The sequence below is a fragment of the Alosa pseudoharengus genome, unplaced genomic scaffold (assembly GCF_046254945.1).
Source record: "Alosa pseudoharengus isolate Yale_2024_CS ecotype anadromous, Long Island Sound unplaced genomic scaffold, YU_APseudo_1.1 YU_APseudo_1.1_scf_7, whole genome shotgun sequence".
NCBI lineage: Eukaryota > Metazoa > Chordata > Actinopteri > Clupeiformes > Clupeidae > Alosa > Alosa pseudoharengus.
This window is the reverse complement of record NW_027468859.1, coordinates 3634454-3658681: the sequence shown is the minus strand read 5'-3', so window position 1 is coordinate 3658681 and position 24228 is coordinate 3634454. Positions and strand designations below refer to the sequence as shown.

General features: G+C 41.8%; 1 protein-coding gene and 2 long non-coding RNA genes across 5 annotated transcripts; 1 reads left to right on the top strand and 2 right to left on the bottom strand.

The window, feature by feature from the left end:
* Positions 1-778: 778 nt before the first annotated feature.
* LOC143110041 (uncharacterized) lies at positions 779-23525 on the bottom strand. Of its 2 annotated transcripts, none has more exons than XR_012984029.1 (2): positions 23280-23525; positions 779-866 (listed from the first exon to the last, which is right to left on the bottom strand). It is a non-coding gene; the product is annotated as an uncharacterized LOC143110041 (long non-coding RNA). The 2 variants fall into 2 exon arrangements; XR_012984028.1 differs by lacking the exon at positions 23280-23525 and adding an exon at positions 1110-1803.
* Positions 18742-20090, bottom strand: LOC143109542 (thyroxine 5-deiodinase-like). The gene has a single exon (XM_076272310.1). The coding sequence runs from the start codon at positions 20058-20060 to the stop codon at positions 19257-19259; it is 804 nt and encodes a 267-aa protein (XP_076128425.1). The 5' UTR covers positions 20061-20090; the 3' UTR covers positions 18742-19256.
* LOC143109904 (uncharacterized) lies at positions 21677-22695 on the top strand. 2 transcript variants are annotated; one of them, XR_012983999.1, is made up of 3 exons: positions 21677-21752; positions 21849-21941; positions 22027-22695. It is a non-coding gene; the product is annotated as an uncharacterized LOC143109904 (long non-coding RNA). The 2 variants fall into 2 exon arrangements; XR_012983998.1 differs by having other exon boundaries at positions 21849-22695.
* Positions 23526-24228: the final 703 nt, after the last annotated feature.

The following is a 24228-nucleotide window of genomic DNA, read 5'->3' as shown; positions in this document are numbered from 1 at the left end:
CCCTGCAACCTGACCGCTCAGCAGCCACAGCGCCTCCTGGAGCCATGGAGGCAACCCCGGAGACCGGTGGCGACCACCAGCATCGCCCAGCCCGTGCACATGCCCGGCCTGAACGTTTGAATGATTTTGTTACTGAGTATCACACTTAGATTCTTGTGAAGGGGGGGGGGGGGTGTTATATTTGGCATTGCTATGACAATGCTGCGTGTTGATTGGGTTTTACGTTGGCATGTGAGTAGGAAGTTAGAATCGTGTGTTCGAATAAATGGAGTAGCCTACCCAGATAGCAAACATACACTGGGACGGAACTGGGCCACACCTACCACAACGTCCGGCACGGATCTGCATAATGGACCTGATCCGGCGTCCAAACGCACATCGGTCCAAAATTGGTCTGGATCCGTTTGACGGATCTGGTACCAATAAGGGCTAAGACTGGCCCAGTTCCGTATGGTAGTCTGTGTTACTGACGTGTTCCAGATCTGCTTATCATATGCAATACGGGTCCGCTTATTGTGTGTGGTACGGACCCGTTTATCAGACATCAGCCGGCTTTATTTGACATGTGAAATGTGATTGGTAATTAGGCCTAATTATCCTGAAAAATCTGTTTGCTACACATTTGCTAACACATTCGTTATAGGTTCACCCAGGCTAAAGTTCGTAATGTTCAGCTCAACAGATAAACATAAGCTAGGCTACAAACACAAGAAGGGGGTAAAAAAAACTTTACACAAGTGTCTTATTATTTTTTTATTCAACAACCTGGCTGTAGAAGTGCAATCCCAGACAAAGTTTAAGTCGTGTTAATTCCACTGTTCCCATCGATATTCAGGCTGTCTTCCTCAGTCATCTCCATGGTCAATCTGAAACAACACAAAATAAACATTAGCCATTTATTTATTTTTTTACACTCGTGTTTTATCATTAGTGATCCTGTTAGCGTTATCAATGTTTTTTCCAAAATAGTTATAGTGATGGCTGTTTTGCTTAAGCTAAGGTAGTAGCCCATAATGCTGGAAAATAATAGTATAACCTTAAAGTTATCAATCACTCGGTTGCTTGTTGTTGTCTCTGAATAAAACAGAGATAAAAAGCAGATAGCCTACCTTGAAAAGTTGGCCTGTCCTAGTCCAACCCCAGGCTGGCAAATCATGTCAAAAGATTGATAGTGAGCAAACCAAAGATCCTTGATTAACGTTACTGCTTGGACTTCTGCATGCGTGGCAAGAATATGGGGTTGTCTCATAGCACTGTTAGATCTGACACAAACAAGAATTGACTACTTTTACCACTGCCAGGTAATAATAAAAATAATGAAACGAACATATGATCAATATTGAGCCAACTATATCTTCTTTTCCAGCCTTACTGTAGAAATGAAGTGGCCATGGGAACATAGTGCACCCCCATGGTTTCTAAATTTGTGCCATTCCAAAATACCTTTTTTTCTTTAGCAGCCAGTTGACAATGAAGTAGGGAAAGGACAGTCAATTTAGCAGAATCAGCACCTTAATTAATATCATTACCACCTGGGTCTGCTGTGAAAAAATGGTCCTTCGGCTCATATCCGTATCACAGGTTTGGGCTTAATCAGTGTTTTGTATTTTAAAAGCATCTCCTGACTTCCAGTTGAGTTGCGGAAATTGGACCTGGGACAAATCTGTAAACCGGTGATAAAACAGCATTGCTAGCAGAGCTGAAACCTGTATCAGGAGCAGACCTGGCCCACAGTCAGATACCGTATGTCCGCTACAGGCGGATCTAAAGGCTTTTATGCGGATCCGGCCCAAAGGAAATTGCTATCTGGGTAAGCTCCGACTACAGCTCTGTGTCGTGTCGGTTTATTCACATAACAGACAGTTTTGTTCTTAACTGAAACATGGTTAGAGAGTAATGGTAGTGCAACAGTTCTCATTGAGACAGCCCCCCCCCCCCCCCAGATTTTAATTTTCAAGAGGTCTCCCGTGTTGGAAGGAGAGGTGGGGGTGTTGCTGTTTTGTTCAAAGACACTTTTGAATGTAAACAAATCTCACTTGGGGAATTTAATTTTTTGGAGTATCTCTGTACTGTGCTGAAAAGTGTGCCTAAGGTTTTACTAGTTGTTTTATACAGACCCCCAAAATATTGCTCCAATTTCATTCACGATTTCTCAGAAATGCTGTCAATAATAACTACAGATTTTGATTCTTTTATCATTACTGGTGATTTTAATATTCACATTGACAATCCTACAGACATCTCTTCTAAAGAGCTCACTGTTTTATTTGATATGTTTAATCTTGTACAACATGTTAACAGCCCCACTCATATCAAAGGTCACACTCTGGATCTAGTTATCAGTAAGGGTATCTGTATTTCTTCAATTAATGCTATAGACTTAGCTCATTTCTGTGTATTCTTTGATGGACAGGTCTCTCCAATTAGCCAAACTCAATCGAACTGTCTCTAAGAAGTATATTAATGAGAATACCTGCAGTCTGTTTAAAGAAGCCATGGCTATTACACCATGCATAACAACTCAGGGTGTGGAGGACCATCTACGTCTGTTTAATGCCAATATTCTCAGGATATTTGACTCTGTAGCACCTACCAAGCTTAAAAAAGTCCCCAGAAAATGTAAAGCACCATGGAGGTATACCACAGCAGTAGTGATTCAGAAAAGAGAATGTAGGAAAGCTGAGCGTAAATGGAGAAAGAGCAAGCTTCAGGTTGACAATAATATATTCAAAGACAAACTTCAATCTTACAACTATGAGTTAAGAAAGGCTAGACAATGTTATTTCTCTAAGATCATTAACAAGAACATTAACAACTCCCGTGCACTGTTTGCCACTGTTAACAAATCCTTCAGTACATCTACCTAAAGAGTTCATGTCATCTGATAAATGTAGTGAGTTTGCTTCCTTCTTCCAAAACAAAATTGAAAATATTACAAAAAACATTAGCTCCACCTGCTTATGTAATGTCTTGGTTAAATCATCAAATACACATGTAGCCTCTTTATCTGAATTTACTGCCATTGATAGCAAAACTCTTGATGCAGCTCAGCTCATCTACTTACTGTCTTGACACCTTGCCCACAAGCCTCTTTAAAAGCATCTTTGATTGTGTGGCATTTGAGGTTCTAAAGATTGTGAATGGCTCTCTTATTTCAGGCATTTTCACAGCCTCTCTTAAGACTGCAGTTATCAAACCCCTCATAAAAAAAGAAACATTGATCCCTCTGTGCTCAACAACTACAGGCCCATCTCAAACCTCCCCTTTTATAGGCAAAGTTATTGAGAAAGTTGTATTCAACCAAGTCAATAACTATTTAAATACAAATGGCATCTATGATCAACTACAATCAGGCTTTCGCCAACACCACAGTACCGAAACTGCACTTGTAAAGTTATTAAATGATATTCTCCTGAATACAGACTCAGGTAAAACAACTGTCCTGGTAATGTTAGACCTTAGTGCAGCTTTCGATACGGTTGATCATGTATTACTTCTCAACCGACTAGAATGCTGTGTAGGGCTTTCTATTGGTACCTATGTATCTGAGAAACATACTATGCCATATGGGGTGCCACAGGGATCCATTCTTGGGCCACTCTTATTTAACTTGTACATGCTCCTCCTTGGTGAAATATTCCAAGAGTACAAGATTGCATATCATAGCTATGCAGATGACACACAGGTCCACCTTGCATTGTCACCAAACGAATTGAGTCCTATTGACTCCTTATGTCTTTGCCTTGAAAAAATAAATACCTGGATGCAGCAGAATGTTTTACAACTTAATCAGAGCAAAACTGAGATTATTTTATTTGGTAACAAAGAGGATAGAGCTTACTTAGAATCTAAAGCACTTACAACTAGGACTCAAGTAAGAAACTTGGGAGTCATCTTAGATGGGGACCTGACTATGAATGATCACATCAAAAGCATGACTAAATCAGCATTCTGGCATCTCAGAAACATAGCTAAGATCAGAGATTTTGTTTCTAGAAAGGATTTAGAAGATTATTCATGCTTTCATATCCTGTAGGGTAGATTATTGTAATAGTCTCCTAACTGGCCTCCCCAAGAAGCCCATTAGACAGATTCAATTAATTCAAAACGCTGCTGCTAGACTGTTAACCAAGACTAAAAAGAAAGATCATATTACACCCATTCTTAAATCTTTACATTGGCTCCCAGTTAATTTCAGAATTGATTTCAAGGTTCTACTCATAGTATATAAGTCACTGAATGGACTTGGCCCCAAATATTTTTCTGAAATGATTCCCCAATATACACCTAGTAGAGAGCTTAGATCTACTGGAACCTGTCAATGGTTTGGTGAGGATGATAAATGCATACTTTGCTCGTGTGTGGGCAGTCTCCACCATATCCTATCAGGATGCAAGGTAAGTCTCACCCAGGGGCGGTATACGTGGCGTCATAACCAGGTATTGAAATGTGTGGCAGCGGCAATAGAGGATAAAAGAAGAGAAGTCAATTCATTAGCAGCTAGTAAAGGGGTAAGGCAAATTAACTTTGTACGTCAGGGGGATAAACCTTGTTCCGCGAAGGCCAGGTGCAAAACCGGCCAGTTGAAAAATGGGGCGGGCTGGGAAATGAAGGTTGATCTTGGCCAGCAGATGGCGGTACCTCCACATATAGTGAGTACTAAGCTACGTCCTGACGTAATTCTATGGTCGGATTCAGAGAAGATAGTTTACTTCATTGAACTCACTGTTCCTTGGGAAGACAGAGTGGAAGTGGCCAATGAGCTGAAGAGAGCGAAATACACTGAAATAGCAGAGGAGGCAGCTAAGCGAGGTTGGAGTGCACGATTAAGGCCTATTGAAATCGGTGCACGTGGGTTTGTGGCCAGATCTGCTATTGGCTTGCTGTCTGAATTGGGCATTTGTGGTCGAAGTCTAAGGCAGGTGGTTAGTAACATGTCCTTAGCAGCAGAACGGGCAAGCGAATGGTTGTGGGTAAGGAGAAGTTACCCTTCCTGGGGCGCAAGCTAAGGTAAGCTAACTGGCTCATTTGTTTTGGTCGTGGGTAAGGAGAAGTTACCCTTCCTAGGGCGCAAGCTAAGGTAAGCTAACTGGCTCATTTGTTTTGGTGGTGGGTAAGGAGAAGTTACCCTTCCTGGGGCGCAAGCTAAGGTAAGCTAACTGGCTCATTTGTTTTGTGTTTGTGATGGACTGTGCCTAGGTTGATGGTACTTGGCTAAGGTTCTTTATGGTTTATGGTTCAGTCCACATCAACGGGACGGACCGACCTAGCCAACTTAAACCATGCCTAGGTTGGTTAAGGGTATTTGGATGCTTGTTGTGGTAATATGGGGCAGCATGGGGCGTAAGCTAACTGCTAACTGCTGGCTAATTTGTTTTGTGTTTGGGATGGGGCCTAAGATAATGGGCTAAGCTAACTGGCTAATTTGTTTTGTGTTTGTGATGGGCTGTGCCTAGGGTGATGGTACTTGGCTAAGGTTCTTTATGGTTTATGGTTCAGTCCACATCAACGGGACGGACCGACCTAGCCAACTTAGACCATGCCTGGGCTGGTTAAGAGTATTTTGAGTATTGGATATTTCAATGTGGTAATATGGTGGTAGCATGGAGGGGAGTGTCTCCAGGACGCTGGTTTCACTGTTAAGCCTTCATGAGGTGTCGTGGGCCTAACTTAACGAAACATCGGTGAATGAGGGTGCCCACTTGATAACCCCAATGACATGCCGCATACTATATAGGCTACTGCTGTTGGATAGGCCATTTGCATTGTGCTTGTGACCATTTGTTGGTGGATTTGTGGGTAGTGTGCTTTTTAAAGTTAAACTTGAGCAGGGGCTTCTGAATGTGTTTTTACCTTGGATTTTGGCACAAGGGATTTTAACATCTAATCCTGTGTATTAATGTAATGTCAATTAATAGTCCCCAGGGTTAGAAGCAAACAAGGAGAAATGGCATTTAGCTATTATGCCACACAGCGCTGGAATCAGCTTCCAATAGATATTAGATTTTCCCCAACACTAGAATATTAAAAGAAACTATTAACATATTTAAAAAGAAACTAAAAACTGAACTTTTTTTTAAATTCTGCATTTATTGATTAGTTTTTAGGTTTATTTTTATTTGTATTTATGTATTTATTTATTTCTATTTTACCTCCTATTCATTCAGTCTTATTTCCCATTTTATTATTTTATTGTATTAATTACTATTATTATTGCTGTTAATCTTTAATTTTTATTTTTGTTTCTTTTAAGCACATTGAATGACATTTTGTATGATAATGTGCTATATAAATAAACTTGAACTTGAACTTAACAGATAACAACTCACAACCACAGAGGAAGGGAGAGGATGCCATTCGAGGTATGTATGGTGATGAGACAATGCAACAAAAAGAAGGCTGGCCAGTGAGTCTGGTGAGCACTGAGTTGAGTATGGTACCATGGCTCTTCTGAGAAGAGAACCACAGGTGCTTGTCACTCTGTTGGGGATGACGTCTCGGAGGGAGGGAGGGAGGGATGGGCGAGAACAGAGGGAGGAAAATGGAAAACTAAAAAAGAAGAGCAAAGAAGGGATAATGAGAAAAGGGTGATATATAATTGTGGGAAAATAATAATAATTATTATTATTATAATTATAATAATTACAATAATGTAGATAATATTACATATATAGAGAGAGACAGAGAGAGATGGGGGGGGATCAAGAGGGTCCAACTAGGTCAGCTGAGAGGGCGGTAGTCAGGAGAGTTGACAAGCTCAAGCTCCAGGTAGCCTGTCCAGCAAAGCTGCAGTTGTATTCAACCTCTAGGCTATCTATAGTACTGCCTTTGGAAGATAGCCTAAGGAGGGAATCATGTGGATCTAGAAGCTGAAAGCTAGTCCACTGTGGTCAACTGTTATTCTAAAGAGGGTTTACTGAGAAGGATCTCTTTGACCGACAGTGCAGCAGTAGATTAGGAAGTCCATCTCTAATCTGCTGTTTGATCCAAGGCGCCACGCCAGGAATAGGCATTCTGAGAGGCAAGGTCACCAAGACTGTGGTGTGCTTTGATTGCCTTTGATTGCATTTGATTTGGACAAAATGGTGTCACTAAGCTAATATAGCAATGATCAGTATCGGGGTCCACTGCCAAGTCTGAAGCACAGCACACCCAGAAGAATGGCGCGTGGGTCCATTATGTTCTGTAGAATTTGGTTTCCCAGATTCAAAGTTCACAGCCGTTCAATCGTACTCAACAGTCTATCTCTCTCTCTCTCTCTCTCCCTCTCTCTCTTTCACTATCTCTACCTCAATCACCTGGTCAGACTCTTGAGGAAACGTATCACATGAACCCACAGGCTCCTGCTGTCTGAGGCCCTAATCTCAACACAAAGACAAGCACAACAACACTGGTCAGGGGGGTAAATTAATTATCTTGTGACAATCACATGAGAGAGAGAGAGAGAGGGGTGCACAAAAAATAGAGGTTGAGAAATGTTTGTGTGGGTGAATAAGAGAGAGAGAGAAAGAATGAAAGAATGAAAGAAAGAAAAGTATTGATCAAGGGATAACTATGGGATAGATTTATGTCAGATCATTTAGGATCATGGGTCACCCTCTGGCTACCCTGGAAATCCAGAGTTCTCGCGAGAGCACAATGGAATTGTCTCTGCGAGACATTCTGGCAAAGAGCAATGATGCACGTTACTTTTACCCCAACATTCCGGGAAACCAGCTAAACTGATGAAGACAGCACTGCAACATTGGAGGACACACATTGGTCGTAGTGTAATCCGATTGCGTCAAAGTCCGAAATAATTCAGAGTAAACATGGTCTAGTGTTATCCAATTGAGTGCAGTGAGATTTTTAAATGCATGCTTGTTGCCGCCCCTCGAGTTGGGCCATTACATTGTTCTTTGCCAGACCCTTAATCTTTCTAGATTTTCAGGGTCTGGATTTTCCAGGCTACCCTCTGGCCATGTAGGTCACAAATGTTTAGACTGGTTTCTATCAAGGCCCTAGCTTTGTCTTGGTTAATCGATTTAAACATCAATTCAGGGTTCAATTAATCACTTAAATAGAAGGTCACATATTTTACCCCATTTAAATATTTTCTTCGTTCAAACTTTGCAGCGTATGTATTGAAAAGGACACTTGAGGAATGTATTTTTCTCTTTTGTAAACTTTATATACTTTTTGAGATATTAACAAAAAACAAGCTTATATTTCCCCATAGACTTTGCACTGGCACTATTAAATAATTTAACTATTTAAACTACTCAACTATTTAACTGTTCAGCCATTTCAACTGTCAGTTGTTATCAACTATGACTCCAGCCAACTGTTTCCTCTGCCCACAACTGTTTCCAAATAAAAGTTTGTTTTGCATTTTAATGCACTGGTAATTTCCTCAAAATTACATTTTCTAGTTTATTATAAAATGTTACAGTCCATTAAATTTAAACAATGAACGGATTGTCGTGTTGGTGGTATTACTACAATTATATTGAGGATGTTCCCTCATCTCTTTAAACTCTCCACTGGCTTCATAAACAGTCCTTATTATAACCTCGCTGTACACTTACAAAGTTTACAATACCTCAATTTGTTTGTAGGGACCCTCTCCACACTGCCACCGAATAAATAGACCCTGGCTTGTTTTTACCCCGGATCATTCCTTTAAGCGATTCTGCATATCTCCCAAAACACGGTATTGCGCTTGTTTATGAGTTGGTCTTAGTTTTGTCTTCATTTGTCCTTTCGACTACTTCAAAGTTTTCCCAGATTTACTGTAAGTGCCACTGTTCATGCTAAGGGGCTTTGTGAATAAGGCCAGTCCTAAAGAATTGAGGAGTCCCATAGTTAAGCTGACATGCTCATTATTAAGAGTTTCTTCTAAATTGGAAGTTAGGTGCTGCAGGTGGTATGGTGTGGCCAAATGGACTATTGTTACATGTAAATCAACCCTGAATCTTATCAAACAAAACTGTATATCCAGTAGGTAACAGTCTGCTTTGAGTTAAGGGTTTGTCTAGCTTTTCTAACTACAGTCATGATCTATCTTTCACTATTTATCACTATCTTTCTATGAGCACAAAACTGTCACTTATCTCTTATTCTGTAGGAGAAATGACAACAGCCATAGCAACAGTGTTTATTTTGGCTCAGGAGTTACTAAGGAGACCATACCCGGAAAAGGACAAAAACATGATGTTTTTGTCGCATAATTACCCATGTCGCCTTGGGAGCTCCATAGTTTTCTTTTTTTCTGTAAATGTTGATTTTAGTAGTTTTGTGAATAGACTTTAGTTCAGAAAGTTCAGAGTTTCATGTCAGTAGGCTTTAACACAATACAATGCAGTATTGGACTGTATTAGCTCTCTGTTCGTAATAAGGTAACTAAGTGTAGTTAGTAGTAAGTAAGTAGTAAGTCCCCATGTTATTTTCCCATAGGAAAAATCGCCAGATACCGGATGTCAAAGATGGCTGCTTTTTTGTAGGTGAACTTCAGAGGTCTATCAGCAAGGTGCCAAGACATTAAGCAAGGTTGTTCAGTGAGTATGCCTATTGTGTAATATACTATTGAAGTAGGTCTACTGTTTTTGTTTTTAACTACAGTAGGTTTCTATTTATCGGTTAAGTGGTCCTTGGTCTGAAAAAGTTTGAGAAACACTGCTCTAATCAGCCCCTTAATATTTTTCATAATAGAAAACATCTGTCTGGTCAGTGTCTTCACTGAATCAATGGGTACAATATAATCGGTCGTGTGTGTATGCCACTAACCACTCGGTGAGTTGCACAGTTTTAAAAACGAACATTAAGGGTTGTTTTAAGGACTTGTTTGTGCATGCCTAGGCAGCCACTCTGAAGTAGTCAAAGGCGATTCAAAACGAGTCAGAAAAGTCGAGACAGGACCAATCGTCAAAATTTCGGTGGCCACCACTAGTTCATCCAAAACAAACCAGAAAAGGGACTCAAAGTGCTAAATACCGGAATTTTCCTTTAACATAGTTACGTAGTAGAATAAAAATGGAAAGAATATTTTCTAGGGGTGCATGTAAGGGTACACTATTTTCAATGAGTGTGGCATGTGTTGTTTTGTTCAAAACTGCCATTCAAAAGTTTGGGGTCACTTAGAAATTTCCATTCCACTCCATTAGAGACAGAATGCCAGCTGTGATCAGCTGCATTGTTTTTTTTAAATGAGGGCACCAGTTTTCAGATTACATTATTTGCTTACATAATTGCAAAAGGGTTCTCCAATGTTTTCTCGGTTATCATTTTAAAATGATATCAGATTAGTAAACAGAATGTGCCTTTGGAACATTGGATAAATGGTTGCTGATAATGGCCATCTGTATACTTATGTAGATATTGCATTAAAGATCAGCCTTTTTTTCTACAACAGTCATTTACAACATTAATGATGAAAACAAAGACATTTGTAAGTGATTCCAAACTTTTGAACGGTAGTGTATTTATTTATGATGCATTTTCTTTTTCTCAGAACAACTTTGCTTTCCCATGCTTTTCCCATCCAATCAGGTCATTTCAACCGCACATAAATAACACTTCTGACATGCCAGTCAAGACTTATTCACGATTCTCTTTATTGCTGCTCCAAGCAGGTCATGCAATTAATAGAGCAGGCTCTGACATGGCCGATGACAGATGAAATCAAGTTCTGAGTTGCTCTCCTGCGTAATTCTCCATCTCTCTCTCTCTCTCTGGGCAACAGGCCCATGAGCCCCATGTTGTTTGACTTCATTAGGAAGTACTTAAAGTCTGAGAGACTCACAAAGGTCTCCTGTCGTCTCCTGCAGACTTCAATTCAAATGAGACGGCAGCACGCTGAATAGAGGCACAGCGCAACCTGCTGCGTTCTCCTCCGAGCTGCTGAGGTGTCAGCCGCCGACCGCAGTGGTACAAAATAAGACACATCATAGCAACATCATCCCCATGGCAACAGAGGATGCAGGTGCCAGGCCTGTGGGCTTGAGTGGTCCAGAGAGAGAAATAGAGATATTATGTCGGACCTAATAGTTTTCTTCCTAGTGTGTGTGTGTGTGTGTGTGTGTGTATGTGTGCTTTCAATGCCAGAATCATGCAGAATAGGGGATGGGGGATCAGATCAGCCTCCAGCTCCAGCTTTTGTGGGAGACCCTTACCTTGTAGCGTGCCCTCACTGTTACATGTCATGCAGTTCTCAGATACACTTAACTAAAGCAACTGATGGTAGGTTACATATGAAATTATTAACCTTACATGTCATCGTCATATCACTATATGCTCTCTGAGAATCCAAATCATGTCAGTGTCCCTTGTTAGTGCCCTACTGCATGTTATCCCTTACCAATATACTGTATATATTACTAAGTATAGTTCATGTTATTAAGTAAACAGTTGAAGTATAATTTCCAAGTTTAATTTATGTAGTAAGTTTATTACAGTAGTGTAATTGTGCTTGTCGTATACTTAAATGTACTAATAATGTACTGTAATACTACTTCGGGCTAAATTTGTCCACTTTCAGTTTATAATAGTACATTCGTAAGTACTGAGAACTACTGTATATTGTAAGTAAACTATTGATGATACTAGTTATATATTGGTTTTAGTTCACCTTTTAGTTCATTATAGTATACATATTAAAGTATTTTAAAGGTGTAAAAGTAGTTTTAGATGCACTACAAGGTGTACTGTTAGTTTACTAATGGTAAATGGACTGCATTTCTATAGCGTTTTTCCACTCCTCCGTGCATTCAAAGCATTTAACACACTTACACACCGACGGCGTAGGCACCATGGCGTCAACTTGCACATCGGGAGGTAGGGAAAGGGAATATTAGAATCTGTCATGTAGTCAAGTATATACACTTTTTTTCTGTCAGTATATATATTAAGTATATATTTAAGTATAAGTACCAAGTATAGTCTAGATTTACGTAAACCTTTATGTATACTTATATCAGTATAAGCCAAGTATAAATAAATATAGCGTATCTCTGATCATTAATGATCTCTGATCTTTAGGCCTACAGAAAGTAAGCTGTACGTATGCTTAGTTCAAAATAAGCAGACCAACAGCACCCTTCCATAAACTTATTTTTGCTAAGGGATAGCAGTTATGCAAAAAGATAAGTACCCAGAACATACCCAGTGTACAGACCGCTGTGGCTACGCTAGTAACAGACCAAGTCAGGGGAGTTTGATTGCTTGCCTCTAATTAGTGTTGTAGTGTGGCGTTCGGGCTGCCTCTCCAAAGCTTCTCAAAACAAAATCATGGGTCAGGCTAATTAAACACTAGACTTTCACCACTTTTGTTCGGAAATTCGATTTTGTTTACCACGCTCGGAGTTATAGTGCTGGCCTGATGGGTCGCCTATTTACGCCGTTTCAACGGCACATGAACGGTTAGACCGAGAATTCTCGTCATGAAATTAAAATTCCATTGGAGCTCCAAGCGGATATGTACACGCAGCCTTACAACACTGTTTACAGCTCTTTGAGTCTTCAAGTGGGTGCTTGAATCCGCCGTCTTGGTTTGTATAGAAATGGATATTAAGTGACACATACACGCAAGACGGTGGAAATACGGGACCGACGGTAATAGGGGGAGTTCTAGATATCTAGTTTATTAAAAAGCTGAGGTATGCTCACTAACAAATGAATTGACTCAGAACTGCTTGTAGTAAGGAGGCCAAGACTATCAGACTATAGATATGGACTCAACTCCGAGATATGCTTTGGTTTCCTCTTTCAGGGATTTAGCAAAGTTGTGTCATCTAGTCATGATAGCAGTTGTCATTTGAATCCATTCATGACTTTTTCAAAAATCTGAGGCAACCTCACTTACAACTTCATTCACTTGCAATTGCAAGTTGAGAGGGAGACAGTACACTTCACTGTTCCAAACACTTTCAAACTCATACATATGATATCAACTCCATACACAACATGTGCTGTGGTGCAGAGAGGATAGACAGTGATGTACACCAACTTGGTGATCGATGGGAGACGACCATTTGGACAAGGAGGGGAGGACACATCCTGCATGTGGGGTTTTCCTCTTTCAGACATCTGATTAGAATAGAACTCAGATCAACTATCGGAGTTTGGATCTACTGTACAACAAAACAGCAGCCAGAACAAGGTGAGTGGGATTTAGTAAACATTAAATTAATCTTATTGTAGTATGTCAAAAAAAAAAAGAAATCAGTCTGTTGTATCAATCAGCTTTAGCAAAACTGTATTCAAACACACGCTCGCGTTGCGCTTTGAAAGTTGAACCAAGTTCAACGGTCAGCTTGCTCCAAACTAGCGTTGCCACCTTTCCGCTGCCGAACCATAGAGAACAATAGGAAACCTGCCTCTTGCCGCTGGCTAATGATCCCCGCCTAAGTCAACCACAACCACAATTAAACACAAGCCCAAGCACAACGACATCACACACATGCACACAAACACATACCACAACGTAACTCAATACCATGACTTTAATAAAATACAAATGGACTGAGATGCACCTGTAGTCTGCAGGAGGGGTTAATGGTTTAATTGAACCACTCTCACTCTGGTGTTCTTTAAAAGGGCCAGGGTTTTGGAGTAGGGGAAGACCTATACAAATCTGCTAGTTGTTGTATGATGTCCAAAACAGCTTGCAACATTAACTGTTCAGTGTCTGCACTAAAATAACTCTGGTGTTGCTGTATACAAACCTGGCTCTGCAAGGGGGGGGGAAACATGCCCTTTGAAGATAGCTGCCTGGCTGCTCTAGCTCGAGCTAGGTAGCACCGATTTTTTGTTTCCGTATACCGACAGTATTCAGTGACCTCAAGAAACAGTGATATATGTGAATTATTGCTAAGTTTTCCTTTAATGGCAAGGCACTGGGACTCAAACAATTCCAATTCCTGGGGTCTATGGAAGGGATGGGCATAATCTGATTGGCTGCTGAGCTCAAGCATCAACAACCACACCATGGACACAGTAACAATTCTATCATCTTACTAGGAGATTTTCAATAGGAGAAAGAGGACATAAACAACTTTTTGTTGAAGGTGTGTAGTCATTTAATATACAGTTGAACTGATCACCAATTTCTGTCTTTGTAAAAATCTCCTGCTGAAGCACATCAAGTGATCATGGAGACCTTGCTCAAAAGAACACAGGCGTTTGCTGTGCAAAGGATCTCCATGTGTTCATGTGAAGTAAAAGAGAGGGGGGGGGCAGAGTGTTTGTTTTAGCCTTTGATCAATTTAATTCATTCTTTATCGTTTATTTCTGAATGAAACAGAATGACAGAGGGAAAGAGAGAAGGAAGGGAGGAAGCAGAAGGGATGAGAGAGAGAGAGATAAAGGGGAATGATAAAAAGAAAAGTGAGGGAGTTAGAAAGAGAGAGGATTAGCTCTGCTACATTCTCAATGAAGAAGTGAAACACTATTCTTGGTGTGTGTCTAAGAGTGTTAGCCGAGAGCAAAGATAATGTGAATTATTATCAGGAAAGGTCAGCAGATGTAGAAACGAAATGTCATCGCTCCAAAACCCCTGCTACCCTTTAAGCTCTACTCCAACTCTTCGCTGCTTGTGTGTGTGTGTGTGTGTGTGTGTGTGTGTGTTAGTCAGGGGGTTTGTGCTGTCGGGTCTATGGTGAGTGTTGTCTGTGAGGTCGGTGGTGTGTGTTGTCTATACGGTCGGTGGTGTGTGCTGTCTGTGGGGTCGGTGGTGTGTGTTGTCTATACGGTCAGTGGTGTGTGTTGTCTATACGGTCAGTGGTGTGTGTTGTCTATAAGGTGGGTGGTGTGTGTTGTCTGTAAGCTCGGTCTCCTCCTCTGTCTCTGGTTCAAGAAGCATCAGCTGAACAGAGATGACCAAAATCTGTTTGAGCATTCCAGAGTAATGCTCCCTGTTTTCCTCTCTGTTCTCTCTCGCTCTCTCTCTCCCTCCCCCTAAATAACAGAGGGCTAAACGAGTGAAGAGGCACAAACAAGCGCAGATGACACGCCTGTTTTGCTCGGCCGTGCTCTTGCTCCCTCGCGCGCTCCGCTCCTGTGATGCCCTCTCTCTACCTCGCTCCCTCTTGCCCACACCACTCACTGACCTGACAGAGGCCGTGCCCATCTGCCAGGGTGTCTCTGATTCAGAGCCACCATCCTCATGCCTGCCTGCCTGCCCGCCCGTCGCCAGTGCCACATGCCAGTGCCTAACCCGTAGCCTTTGAAGGCACAACATGTGGTCTGTGAGCGCAGAAAAACGCAGACAAATAATAATGAGTCTCCTCAGATCTAAACAGACCAGGAACTATGAATTGAACTGATGTGGAACCAGGAACTATGAACTTAACTTATGTGGAACCAGGAACTATGAACTGAACTGATGTGGAACCATGAACTATGAACTGAAATGATGTGGAACCGTGAACTAACTGAACTGATGTGGAACCATGCACTGTTTCAAATTGGTCCAGACCTTTTAGTGTTATGTGTTGCAGGGAGATACTGTGAAACACATGCTTATGGTTTGACACACACACACACACACAGAGACGTACGCTGATGCTATCATGTCTGTGGTGTCCAAAGGCAACCACCGCAGACAGCTGTTTCCTTGGCCTGTGTGTGCCTGCGATCTGACACAGTAATTGGTTAAGCAGGGGGCTTGTGCTTGGTGCCTGGCGACTCGAGAGCATTCCCTGAGTGATTTACTAATGCACGTTTGCCAGAGGTCAGCGCAGTTCAGGTACAGAGTGCGATCTGGGTTTCTGTTCCTAACCAAGAAGGATTACACAGATTTGGACTCACTTGGTACAAATTCATGTACACACAAGCCTTATTGACATGACTGTGCATAAATACTGTCCAGTGTGACAGGCAAACAAGATATACAAATACACAGCATCTAGAGAGGGCAGAACTGGAAAGTCACAGAACTGCAGAAGAAATGAAGAAACGACTAACAAAATGCTTTGTCCAGCCTTCCTGTACAGTAGGTTGTGGCTGGCTGTTACTAGCTTGTTGCAGTTGTTTCTATGTCTGAAAACACATACATACATACACATTTATATGATAGGATATATAAGAAATGATTATATGCATATTTCAGCCTATTTAAGTTCTAATTCTATATCAAATATAAATAAAAGAATATATATTTTCATTAAGGTAAGAACCTGCTAAATGAATAAATTCAAATGTAAAGAAAATAGAGTGAATTGTTTATATGATCACTATACTGTATGTGATGGGAAATGTCCCTGCATATTTTGGTATACAGGGACAATACTGTAGATTATATCCTTACAGGGCAATCAGGTCTGCCTTTGACAGCCATTTGGGTTTCAATACCCATGACGCTGTCACCGAGTCTAGAGTCTGGACTGCACTAGGTCCATCTCAGCTGGTCAGTATGTCTTGTGCTAGACAAATACTCTGCCATTATTACACGTTTCTATTGAAGTTCACATTGCATTTAAATGTAAGTTTTGCCAATGAGTGATGCCATATTGTTTTTGCTGTTTTACTGTTTGGATGAGCTGGATGAATGGATGGAAGGTTGACCATGGAGATTGTTTAGGATAACTATATGAAGACTGGTTGGGGGACATGCCTATGACAACACATCCATTCCCCCACATCTGTCTACTTATGATCAGCCTATCTTCAATCGAGCAGCTCCTTAAAACACCTACAGTATGAGGAACTATTCACTCTCCCAGGGCTCTCTTCTCCAGAGACCAATTATCTCCACCCAGTGTCTACAGCCCCTTTGCAGCTTCCTGAGCCAATCTGAAGCTCTCTCTCTCTCTCTCTCTCTCTGTGTGTGTGTGTGTTTGTTGCTCATTCAGACACAGACGTCTGTCGTTTGCAAGTGAATGCAGTGACCTGTTCAAAACAGTTTTGAATTCAGAATCAGATGAGCAAAGAGCAAAGAGCAGCCCCGCCACCCACAGTCAGCAGCGGAGTCAGCATCCTCTTCAGCAACAAAGCAAGTGTGTGTGTGTGTGTGTGTGTTTGAGTCTATGTGCTTGCATGTAGTTTGAAGAAAACATGAGACGCAGTGCATGGGAAAAATCTCACTGATCAGCTGTCCTGCTCACTGCACTCCAGAGGCTCAGCACAGAAAAGACCTGGTTCAGAAGGAGGTTGGTGCCGAGTCTGGACCACTTCTGACCCTGATCTGGAAGGATCTACTGGCCGGGCACCAGGTCACTCCCAGCACCAGCTGTTGTCTTGGAAAATATAGGTCTTACCAAAAACATCAGGTCTCTCAAGTCATTCCTAGAATTCTCTCTCTCTCTCTCTGTCTGTCTAGCCCCCTCCCATTTTTCTCTTTCTTTCCCTGGCAGTGTAGCTTTTGAAATTAGAGACAGGCATTTCATGATACAGACAGCAGCAATATTGTTGTCACCATCAGTCACACCACTCTCTTAATAGCTACAAATGATGACAATAACAGCGCCCGCACCAAACACCACCAAACGCAAATCAGCAACATCTCTCCTGTTTCTACAGCTCTGCCTGGCGCGGGAGGGAGAGTGCTTGGTGTGTTTCTGAGAAGAGAGACTGTGTGTGTGTGTGGGGGGGGGGGGCTCGCCTTGGACAGTGCATCCAGCATCTCTGGACAGTCAGGTCTGTGACAGACAATACCGATCACCTGGTCTGGCTGCCATTTTAGGAATCATATTGGCAGAGGTGTACCTACACACTGCGTCGGATGTGTGTGTGTGTGTGAATGGGAGTTTGATATGGAGATGTGGAGAAGAAGGAGGGTGGGAGAAACAGAAGGGAGCAAGGCACTGTGTGTCAGTGAAAGAGAGACTATCTCATTGTTTTGGTCTTCACTGATTAATCATATTGACAGCTATAGCCATCCCTAATCTAAACCAAAATAATCAGCGCCAAATCACGTTATCAGCCTAAACAAACAGTCAAGGTGCTTTGGAGTAGCCAACAGTTTGTATTTTGGATACACATCAGACACAGAAATGTTTTGTTCAATCCGTTTATAATTAATACCTTGCCCCATCTATCAATAATTAATGGACATAATAGGTTACGACATTCGCAGCTTCCTTGACATAATAGGTTAGGCATACGACATTCGAAGCTTCCTTGATATAAAATTGTTGTCGCGCGTCCTCTAAGATTTACAAACACAAAATAGAATTTAATATCCCATTTTGCGTCTGTGCCTTCCGTGACATTGCGGTATTCCTGATATTCTAAACAGCCAGAAATCACCTCTCATAGCAGAATAACTTATCATTACATACAGGAAACCTAGTGACAGTTACTTTCATGTAACTGCTGTTCTCTATACAGAATTTCAGTTATCGTTTTGCTGGATGAAGGAAGATTTTTCTTTTTGAAAATGTTTTGATGGCCTAATAGCACCAGCGAGGAATAACCTGTTGATATTGGCTAATTTAGTGTCGATTTAGCTGACAGCGTTTGTGATGTATGAAAGTAGGCTACTAAATTATAAATATACTGACCTCTAATCTACAAAGGCAGTCCCGTGGGCTATGTCACCAAAATTCTTACACTTATTTGCTGAAACTGAATAAAGATTTTCTTTATCTTTGTTTAACCCCGGAATTTTGTCTAACTATAATCACACCCTTGCCAATATTCCAATAAAATCTCTCCCAGGACTCTCCTTCACGGACAGACGGATCCATGTGACATATGAGCGACTGTTCAGGCAGCCTTGTCAATTCTAACATTTATTTAAAAATAGGCTAATTTTCTGATCGGCAAAATAGACATAATTTACAAAACATTGTTTGGCAATCGATCATGTTGACATTGGCTGATCACCGAGTTATCGAGTGTTTAAATCCATCAGTATCGGTTTTCTGGTGAGAAACCTTTTAAAAACCGAACTTCACAACAACACAGGAGCACTCAGACTCAGCCTCATGGCAACAGAAACGCGCGCCCACTCTCACATACATACATACACACATACAGAATATAAAAATAAAATACAATCAGGGGATCAATAAACTGCGGGCAAACAATGAGGAAATATTAATTTTCACGCACTGTAAACATAGGGACATTTTTTTAACAAAACGAACAAGGGCAACACAATCACAACAGCTTATCATGCGTTCGCGTTACCACTCTAAATAGAACACAACTTCCACAAGACTTTTAAACAAAACAAAATATGTCGTTCACCAGTCATAGCAGCTTGGTGGCCCTAAATTCATATTTTCTCTGATGCACCATTCTTTTGAACGTAGATTAAATAACGATTTAAATTCACATTAAACGTGAACAACCACAGTTCTGGAATTATCAAGGGTGTTCCGGTATTGCTCGAGCCAATTTTTCAGCTCCGAGATCCGGTATCCCTCCGGACCTCTACCTCCCTGAAAAACAACCTTTTCATCCTTAAGGATGTAAAGTCTCTCAAAATATGCCCCGTAAGCTGCATTGGATGTATTCTCCATGGTATCGACCACCACAACGATGGCAGGAGTCTCCAGATGCATAAGCTTTGCGGCTTTCAGCCTGTCATCCAGACTCTGGTGTTTGGGAATCTGGTATGGAGCGTCGGTGCTCACCCATCCATCTGACGGATGTGCCTCCTCGATATATACAAGAAGAGAGTCTGCAATGTCCGCATACTGACTGACGACCCGTTGGAAGGCTGACAGACGCGTCATAAACGGCGGTCAGGAGCAGCTGCCGAAGTTTAGAATGAGTGGTCTGCGTCCCCGCGCATAGTCCAGAATGCGCGTTCGCTTGCGAGGGTGAAGCTGAACTACTTCGGTGTTCGGCGCGCTATATCCCAGGTGTGCCGATTTGAAAAGGTCCAGTTTTTGGCCGTACCAGACGGCGCGGAGCGACTCCCATGTAAACATTTTGTTCGAGTCGGACACGCACACTGGGGGATCGTCGGCATTTGTCTCCTGTTCCCTCACCTTCATCAGGACCTTCCGTCTGATGCAGAGGAAGTCGAGAAGCCACAACATCAAAGCCGCCAGCAAAAAGCGGGGGAAGAGCAGCAGGCATACGGTTGCGTACCTCAGCACCCGCGCCGTTTGGACACCTGCAGACAGCTGCATCTCCGTTACCCTCCGGCCGGGGAGACAATCGTGTCGGTTACCTCTCTCCCATCTACTTCGACACCCTCTGCCTAAAGTTCTGCTTTTATAGGACTAGTAAGGATTTGAATGAAAAACAACACGCCTCCACACCCGGTCCGCCTCCTCACATGGAGGGGATTACCTCCCGTCAACTCTTGCGTTGTGTGATGTGTGGTTGAGGGAGACGGAGAGAGAGAGAAGAGAGAGAGAGGGGGAGAGGGAGGGTGTCAGTGTCTTCCAGTGTATCATGCGTGAACTGGAAGTTAATATAAAATGAGAGTTACTCTCATTCAATGAAACCAAACAGCTTACGTGGTGGTGGTAGACTGCAAGGCTTCAAGGAGAAAAAAAATGTTTTCTTAATTTGGCTTGAGTGATGTTGCGACAAGGAATAACTGGCTTAGCGCAGTGAATCTCAGTACTCGGTTAGGAATTGCGGCTAAGTGTAGGCTTACATTTGAAGCCTATTGGAATTAATCGGTTCAATTGCCGTAAAAGTTTATACATATTTGTGGAGATATTGCGTTAATTCCTCAAGCACATGTGTTGCATTCAAATAACGGGGGGTGGCCAGTGAATGTTTTGGAATCCTTAATAAGTAGGCTACCCAGTGGCATGTCAACCAATCGCTTCAGAATTCGTACACTGGGTGGCGCAGGCGTGTAGCCTCGTGAGCATAAAGATAATTGCGTGTGGGGTGCGTTTTTTTCTCGTCATGTGTTCTATAACCGTTAAGTCTAATAAATAACATAACCTACAATTTTGGGAAATTATTATAATTACACAGTAGTAGCTGTGTGATCATAATAGTTGTTTGCCATTTTTGCCTCGTCCTATCATAAAATATCTAAGTGCAATTCAACTTGCAATTAGGCTACAATTACAACTGCAACTGTTGGACAAAACGAAACAGTGTTGGCAGAACTTATATCACCATAGGCTACTAGACTCCTGTAACAGTGAAAATCGCACCACTTTCTTGCACCCATGGTGTAACCCTCTTATAGCCTGTGAACTAAAAAGGAAAGTCCTTGCTCTAGACAAGGCTATGCTTTGGTCATTGTCGAATTGTCGTTCAGAACTCAGACACTGCCTTATGGACAGGTTTCTTTTTCTAGCCAACTCACATCACATCACTCTTTTGCGACTCAACAACAGGACTGCATTTGCAATGCTGTACAATACATATAACTGCAAGCAAAAATAGGTTAACATGTCAGAGGTAAAAAATGCTTTTGTGAAGTAGCGTTCAGATACCCCGAATCGCACATTACCCATATTCACTTGATCGTCAATGTGGAGGCTAATGTGAAACAATTAAATAAATGTCGCCTTGTTTATGTGCCTGTAACGTGATTGATGGTGTAGCCTGTCTGTGGGCCATCTGGGACCGAATAGAGTAGGGAGGGACAGACATTTGATCGATAGTTCTGTTTTATTGGGCAATAATACAGACTGAAACCAAAGGACACACGGGGTTGTGGGGATTTCTGGTTTATGTGCCCACCTGCACTGGTAACCAGTGTGGTTTGTGTGACTGCAAGCGTGGTCACATGGGGCAGGTCACATGACTAACTAGGAAGTTATAAAGTTTGGTTTGTGGAGAGCTCACATTCTCTTGCTGCTTCCACCACTTGCTCTTTGTGACTGTTAAGGTCCCCTGTCATGCAGGTAATGAATATGATGTTCCATGCAGTGTGTGTGTGTGTGTGTGTGTGTGTCTGTGTGTTTGTAGAGCTCACCTCTCATGACTTTTTAACTTATCAGGGTGAATGCTAGAACCACTCTTCATGGAGGACACTGAGGTGACTGCCTGATTTTAAGATTTATGAGTGCTGGGCTACAGACACTGATGCTCTGGTAATTTGTTTTATATTTATGATCTTACTTGTTTGTTTACATTGGTAGTTATAAATCAATTAACTATGTTTCTTTAAATCTGTAGCACTGGAATGTTCCTTTCTTCCTGTGTCACTGTGCTGTGGGGAGTAGTGAACTCTCTTGCAAAGTAGGCTTATATTTACTACATATGTCCATCGTAATTGTGCTGTGGAATGTACATGGTAACTAATATGTACCATTTATTTTAAAAGGGACCAGGCCAGCCACTGTTCTACTGTTAGTTTTTGGGTTTGTTTGTTTGCCTTCATTTTGTTTGTGTCTTTGTTTGTTTGCATTGTCTCTCTATAACTGCTTGTGCTGGGAGCTGGCTGTTCCTCTTTTGTCCTATCATATAGGCTGTCTTTGTACAAGGCCGGATCCGCAACTCAGTACTGCTCCTTTCGGGTTGGGTGCCACATGGAGGGAGATTTTCTCGGTGTGTACTGGTAAACAACACAGTGTGGTATTTTGTAGTGGTATCCTGTAGTGGTATTTACTTCTTGTGTTTGCAGTGCTTGCCATGTTGCATTCTTTTGTGGTGCTGGGTTTGCTGTCTCTCTCTCTCCCTCTCTCACCAGGGCCCCTCTCCAAGACGGGAGCTGTGTGTGCTGACCCGACCTTATTAGCCTGAGGAGTCTCAGCCAGTTCTCCCATGCAGTCTTTCTTACTTACACACAACTTACATTCTGGATTGTATCTATACTATTTGTAATAAATTTGAGTATTTCGCATATGCCTTTTGTTAACTGTTCCTTTGTGGGGAAGGCCGAGAACCAGCCACGTTAGAGAGCTTATAGGTTTCTCCCGCCTGGGTTTAGGGGGTGGTGTAGTCAGAGTAGGTATTCTGCATGTCAGGTACCACAGTAACATGAACGGTTCCATGTCCAGTAGGCTACTTAATCTGTCTGCCACTGTACTGTTTGCGTCACTAATAGCAGTGCACTCCCGAATGTCACCACGGGTGATTAACACAGGTGTGGACACTAAATTTGACAACAGAGGTGCAGGTTGGCTAAACTCGTTATTTGACTGGGCGTGTTGAGAATAAGAGTGATCAACGGGATGCGATGGAGTTCAGACTGGGGGAAAGGCTACACCACCCAGCCACGGACGACGAGTAACTTATCCACCGCTGCCGGTGATATATACTGTACCTTCATTGCCCCATGACTCCGACAGCGCAACGCCGAGGAAACTCCGGGATGCGAGGGCACGTTAAGTTTCTATCCGAGGTGCACGTTCGACCCAAGACCATCTTTACGCGTTCATAACTCAAACTTAACACACACATACTCTCTGTCTTTCATCATCACAAACCTGGTCCCAGTAGGCCATGAATCCTCTGGATGTCCCTCTGTCACAGCATGCATGTCCTCCTGCTCCCTCTCTTGTTAAGACCACGTTTATAAATAGGGTAAGCCTATTCTGAAAAACGGATTTCCCCAATGTCTCCATTTTGGTGGAGATTTCAGAAATAATGGTTTTCAGTGATAAAACCTCCCTTTTCGTGTAAATGAAACCGTTTTTCCTACGGGTAAACGTGGTCTACGAGTGTGCTTGATACTCCTCCAATCTCTGTCTCTCCACTTCCTGCTCCTCAGCTCTCTCCTCAATTCCTTTATCATCTACTGTCATTTTTTGTATTGAGAGGAACATAAAAGGAATGTCCTTTTTTCTTTACATGATTACAAGCATTTCGGAGAGTGGGTGCGCACATCCAAAGTAAAGTTTTCTGCAGGTGCCAGACAATAGTGTCAGACAGTAGAAAAAGAGTGGTCTGCATATATAAACTTTATTAATTTAAAAGCAACGTTTCGATCCCCTTGGATCTTCGTCAGGCATGTGCAGACATGTTTACTCAGAATAGTTTGCCTATGAGGACAATACAGTACCTATTCTTTTAACTAACCAAATGTTGACAGCTTCATGCTAGTTATGTTAGGATATAGTTAGCTTATTGTATTCCACATTCTCTGTCAAAGGGCACACGGATGATTTTTGACCTAAATTGAAAGTGTCACTGGAATGTAGGTAGGTAGTGTTGCAAAACTGTTGGGTTGTTGAAGTCTGTCAGGTCAAGTAAACAGACCATTCAAATAATACTGTTTGGATTACATATGAGTTGGTTCAACATCGTAAACAACTAATCTATTTGACTCACAACTCTGCTTTGAAAATCCCTTTTTAGATTATTTATTGATGGATCAGTGTATCAATTATTTTCATAATTTCACTTTTTATTACCATTTACAGTGGCAAATTAATG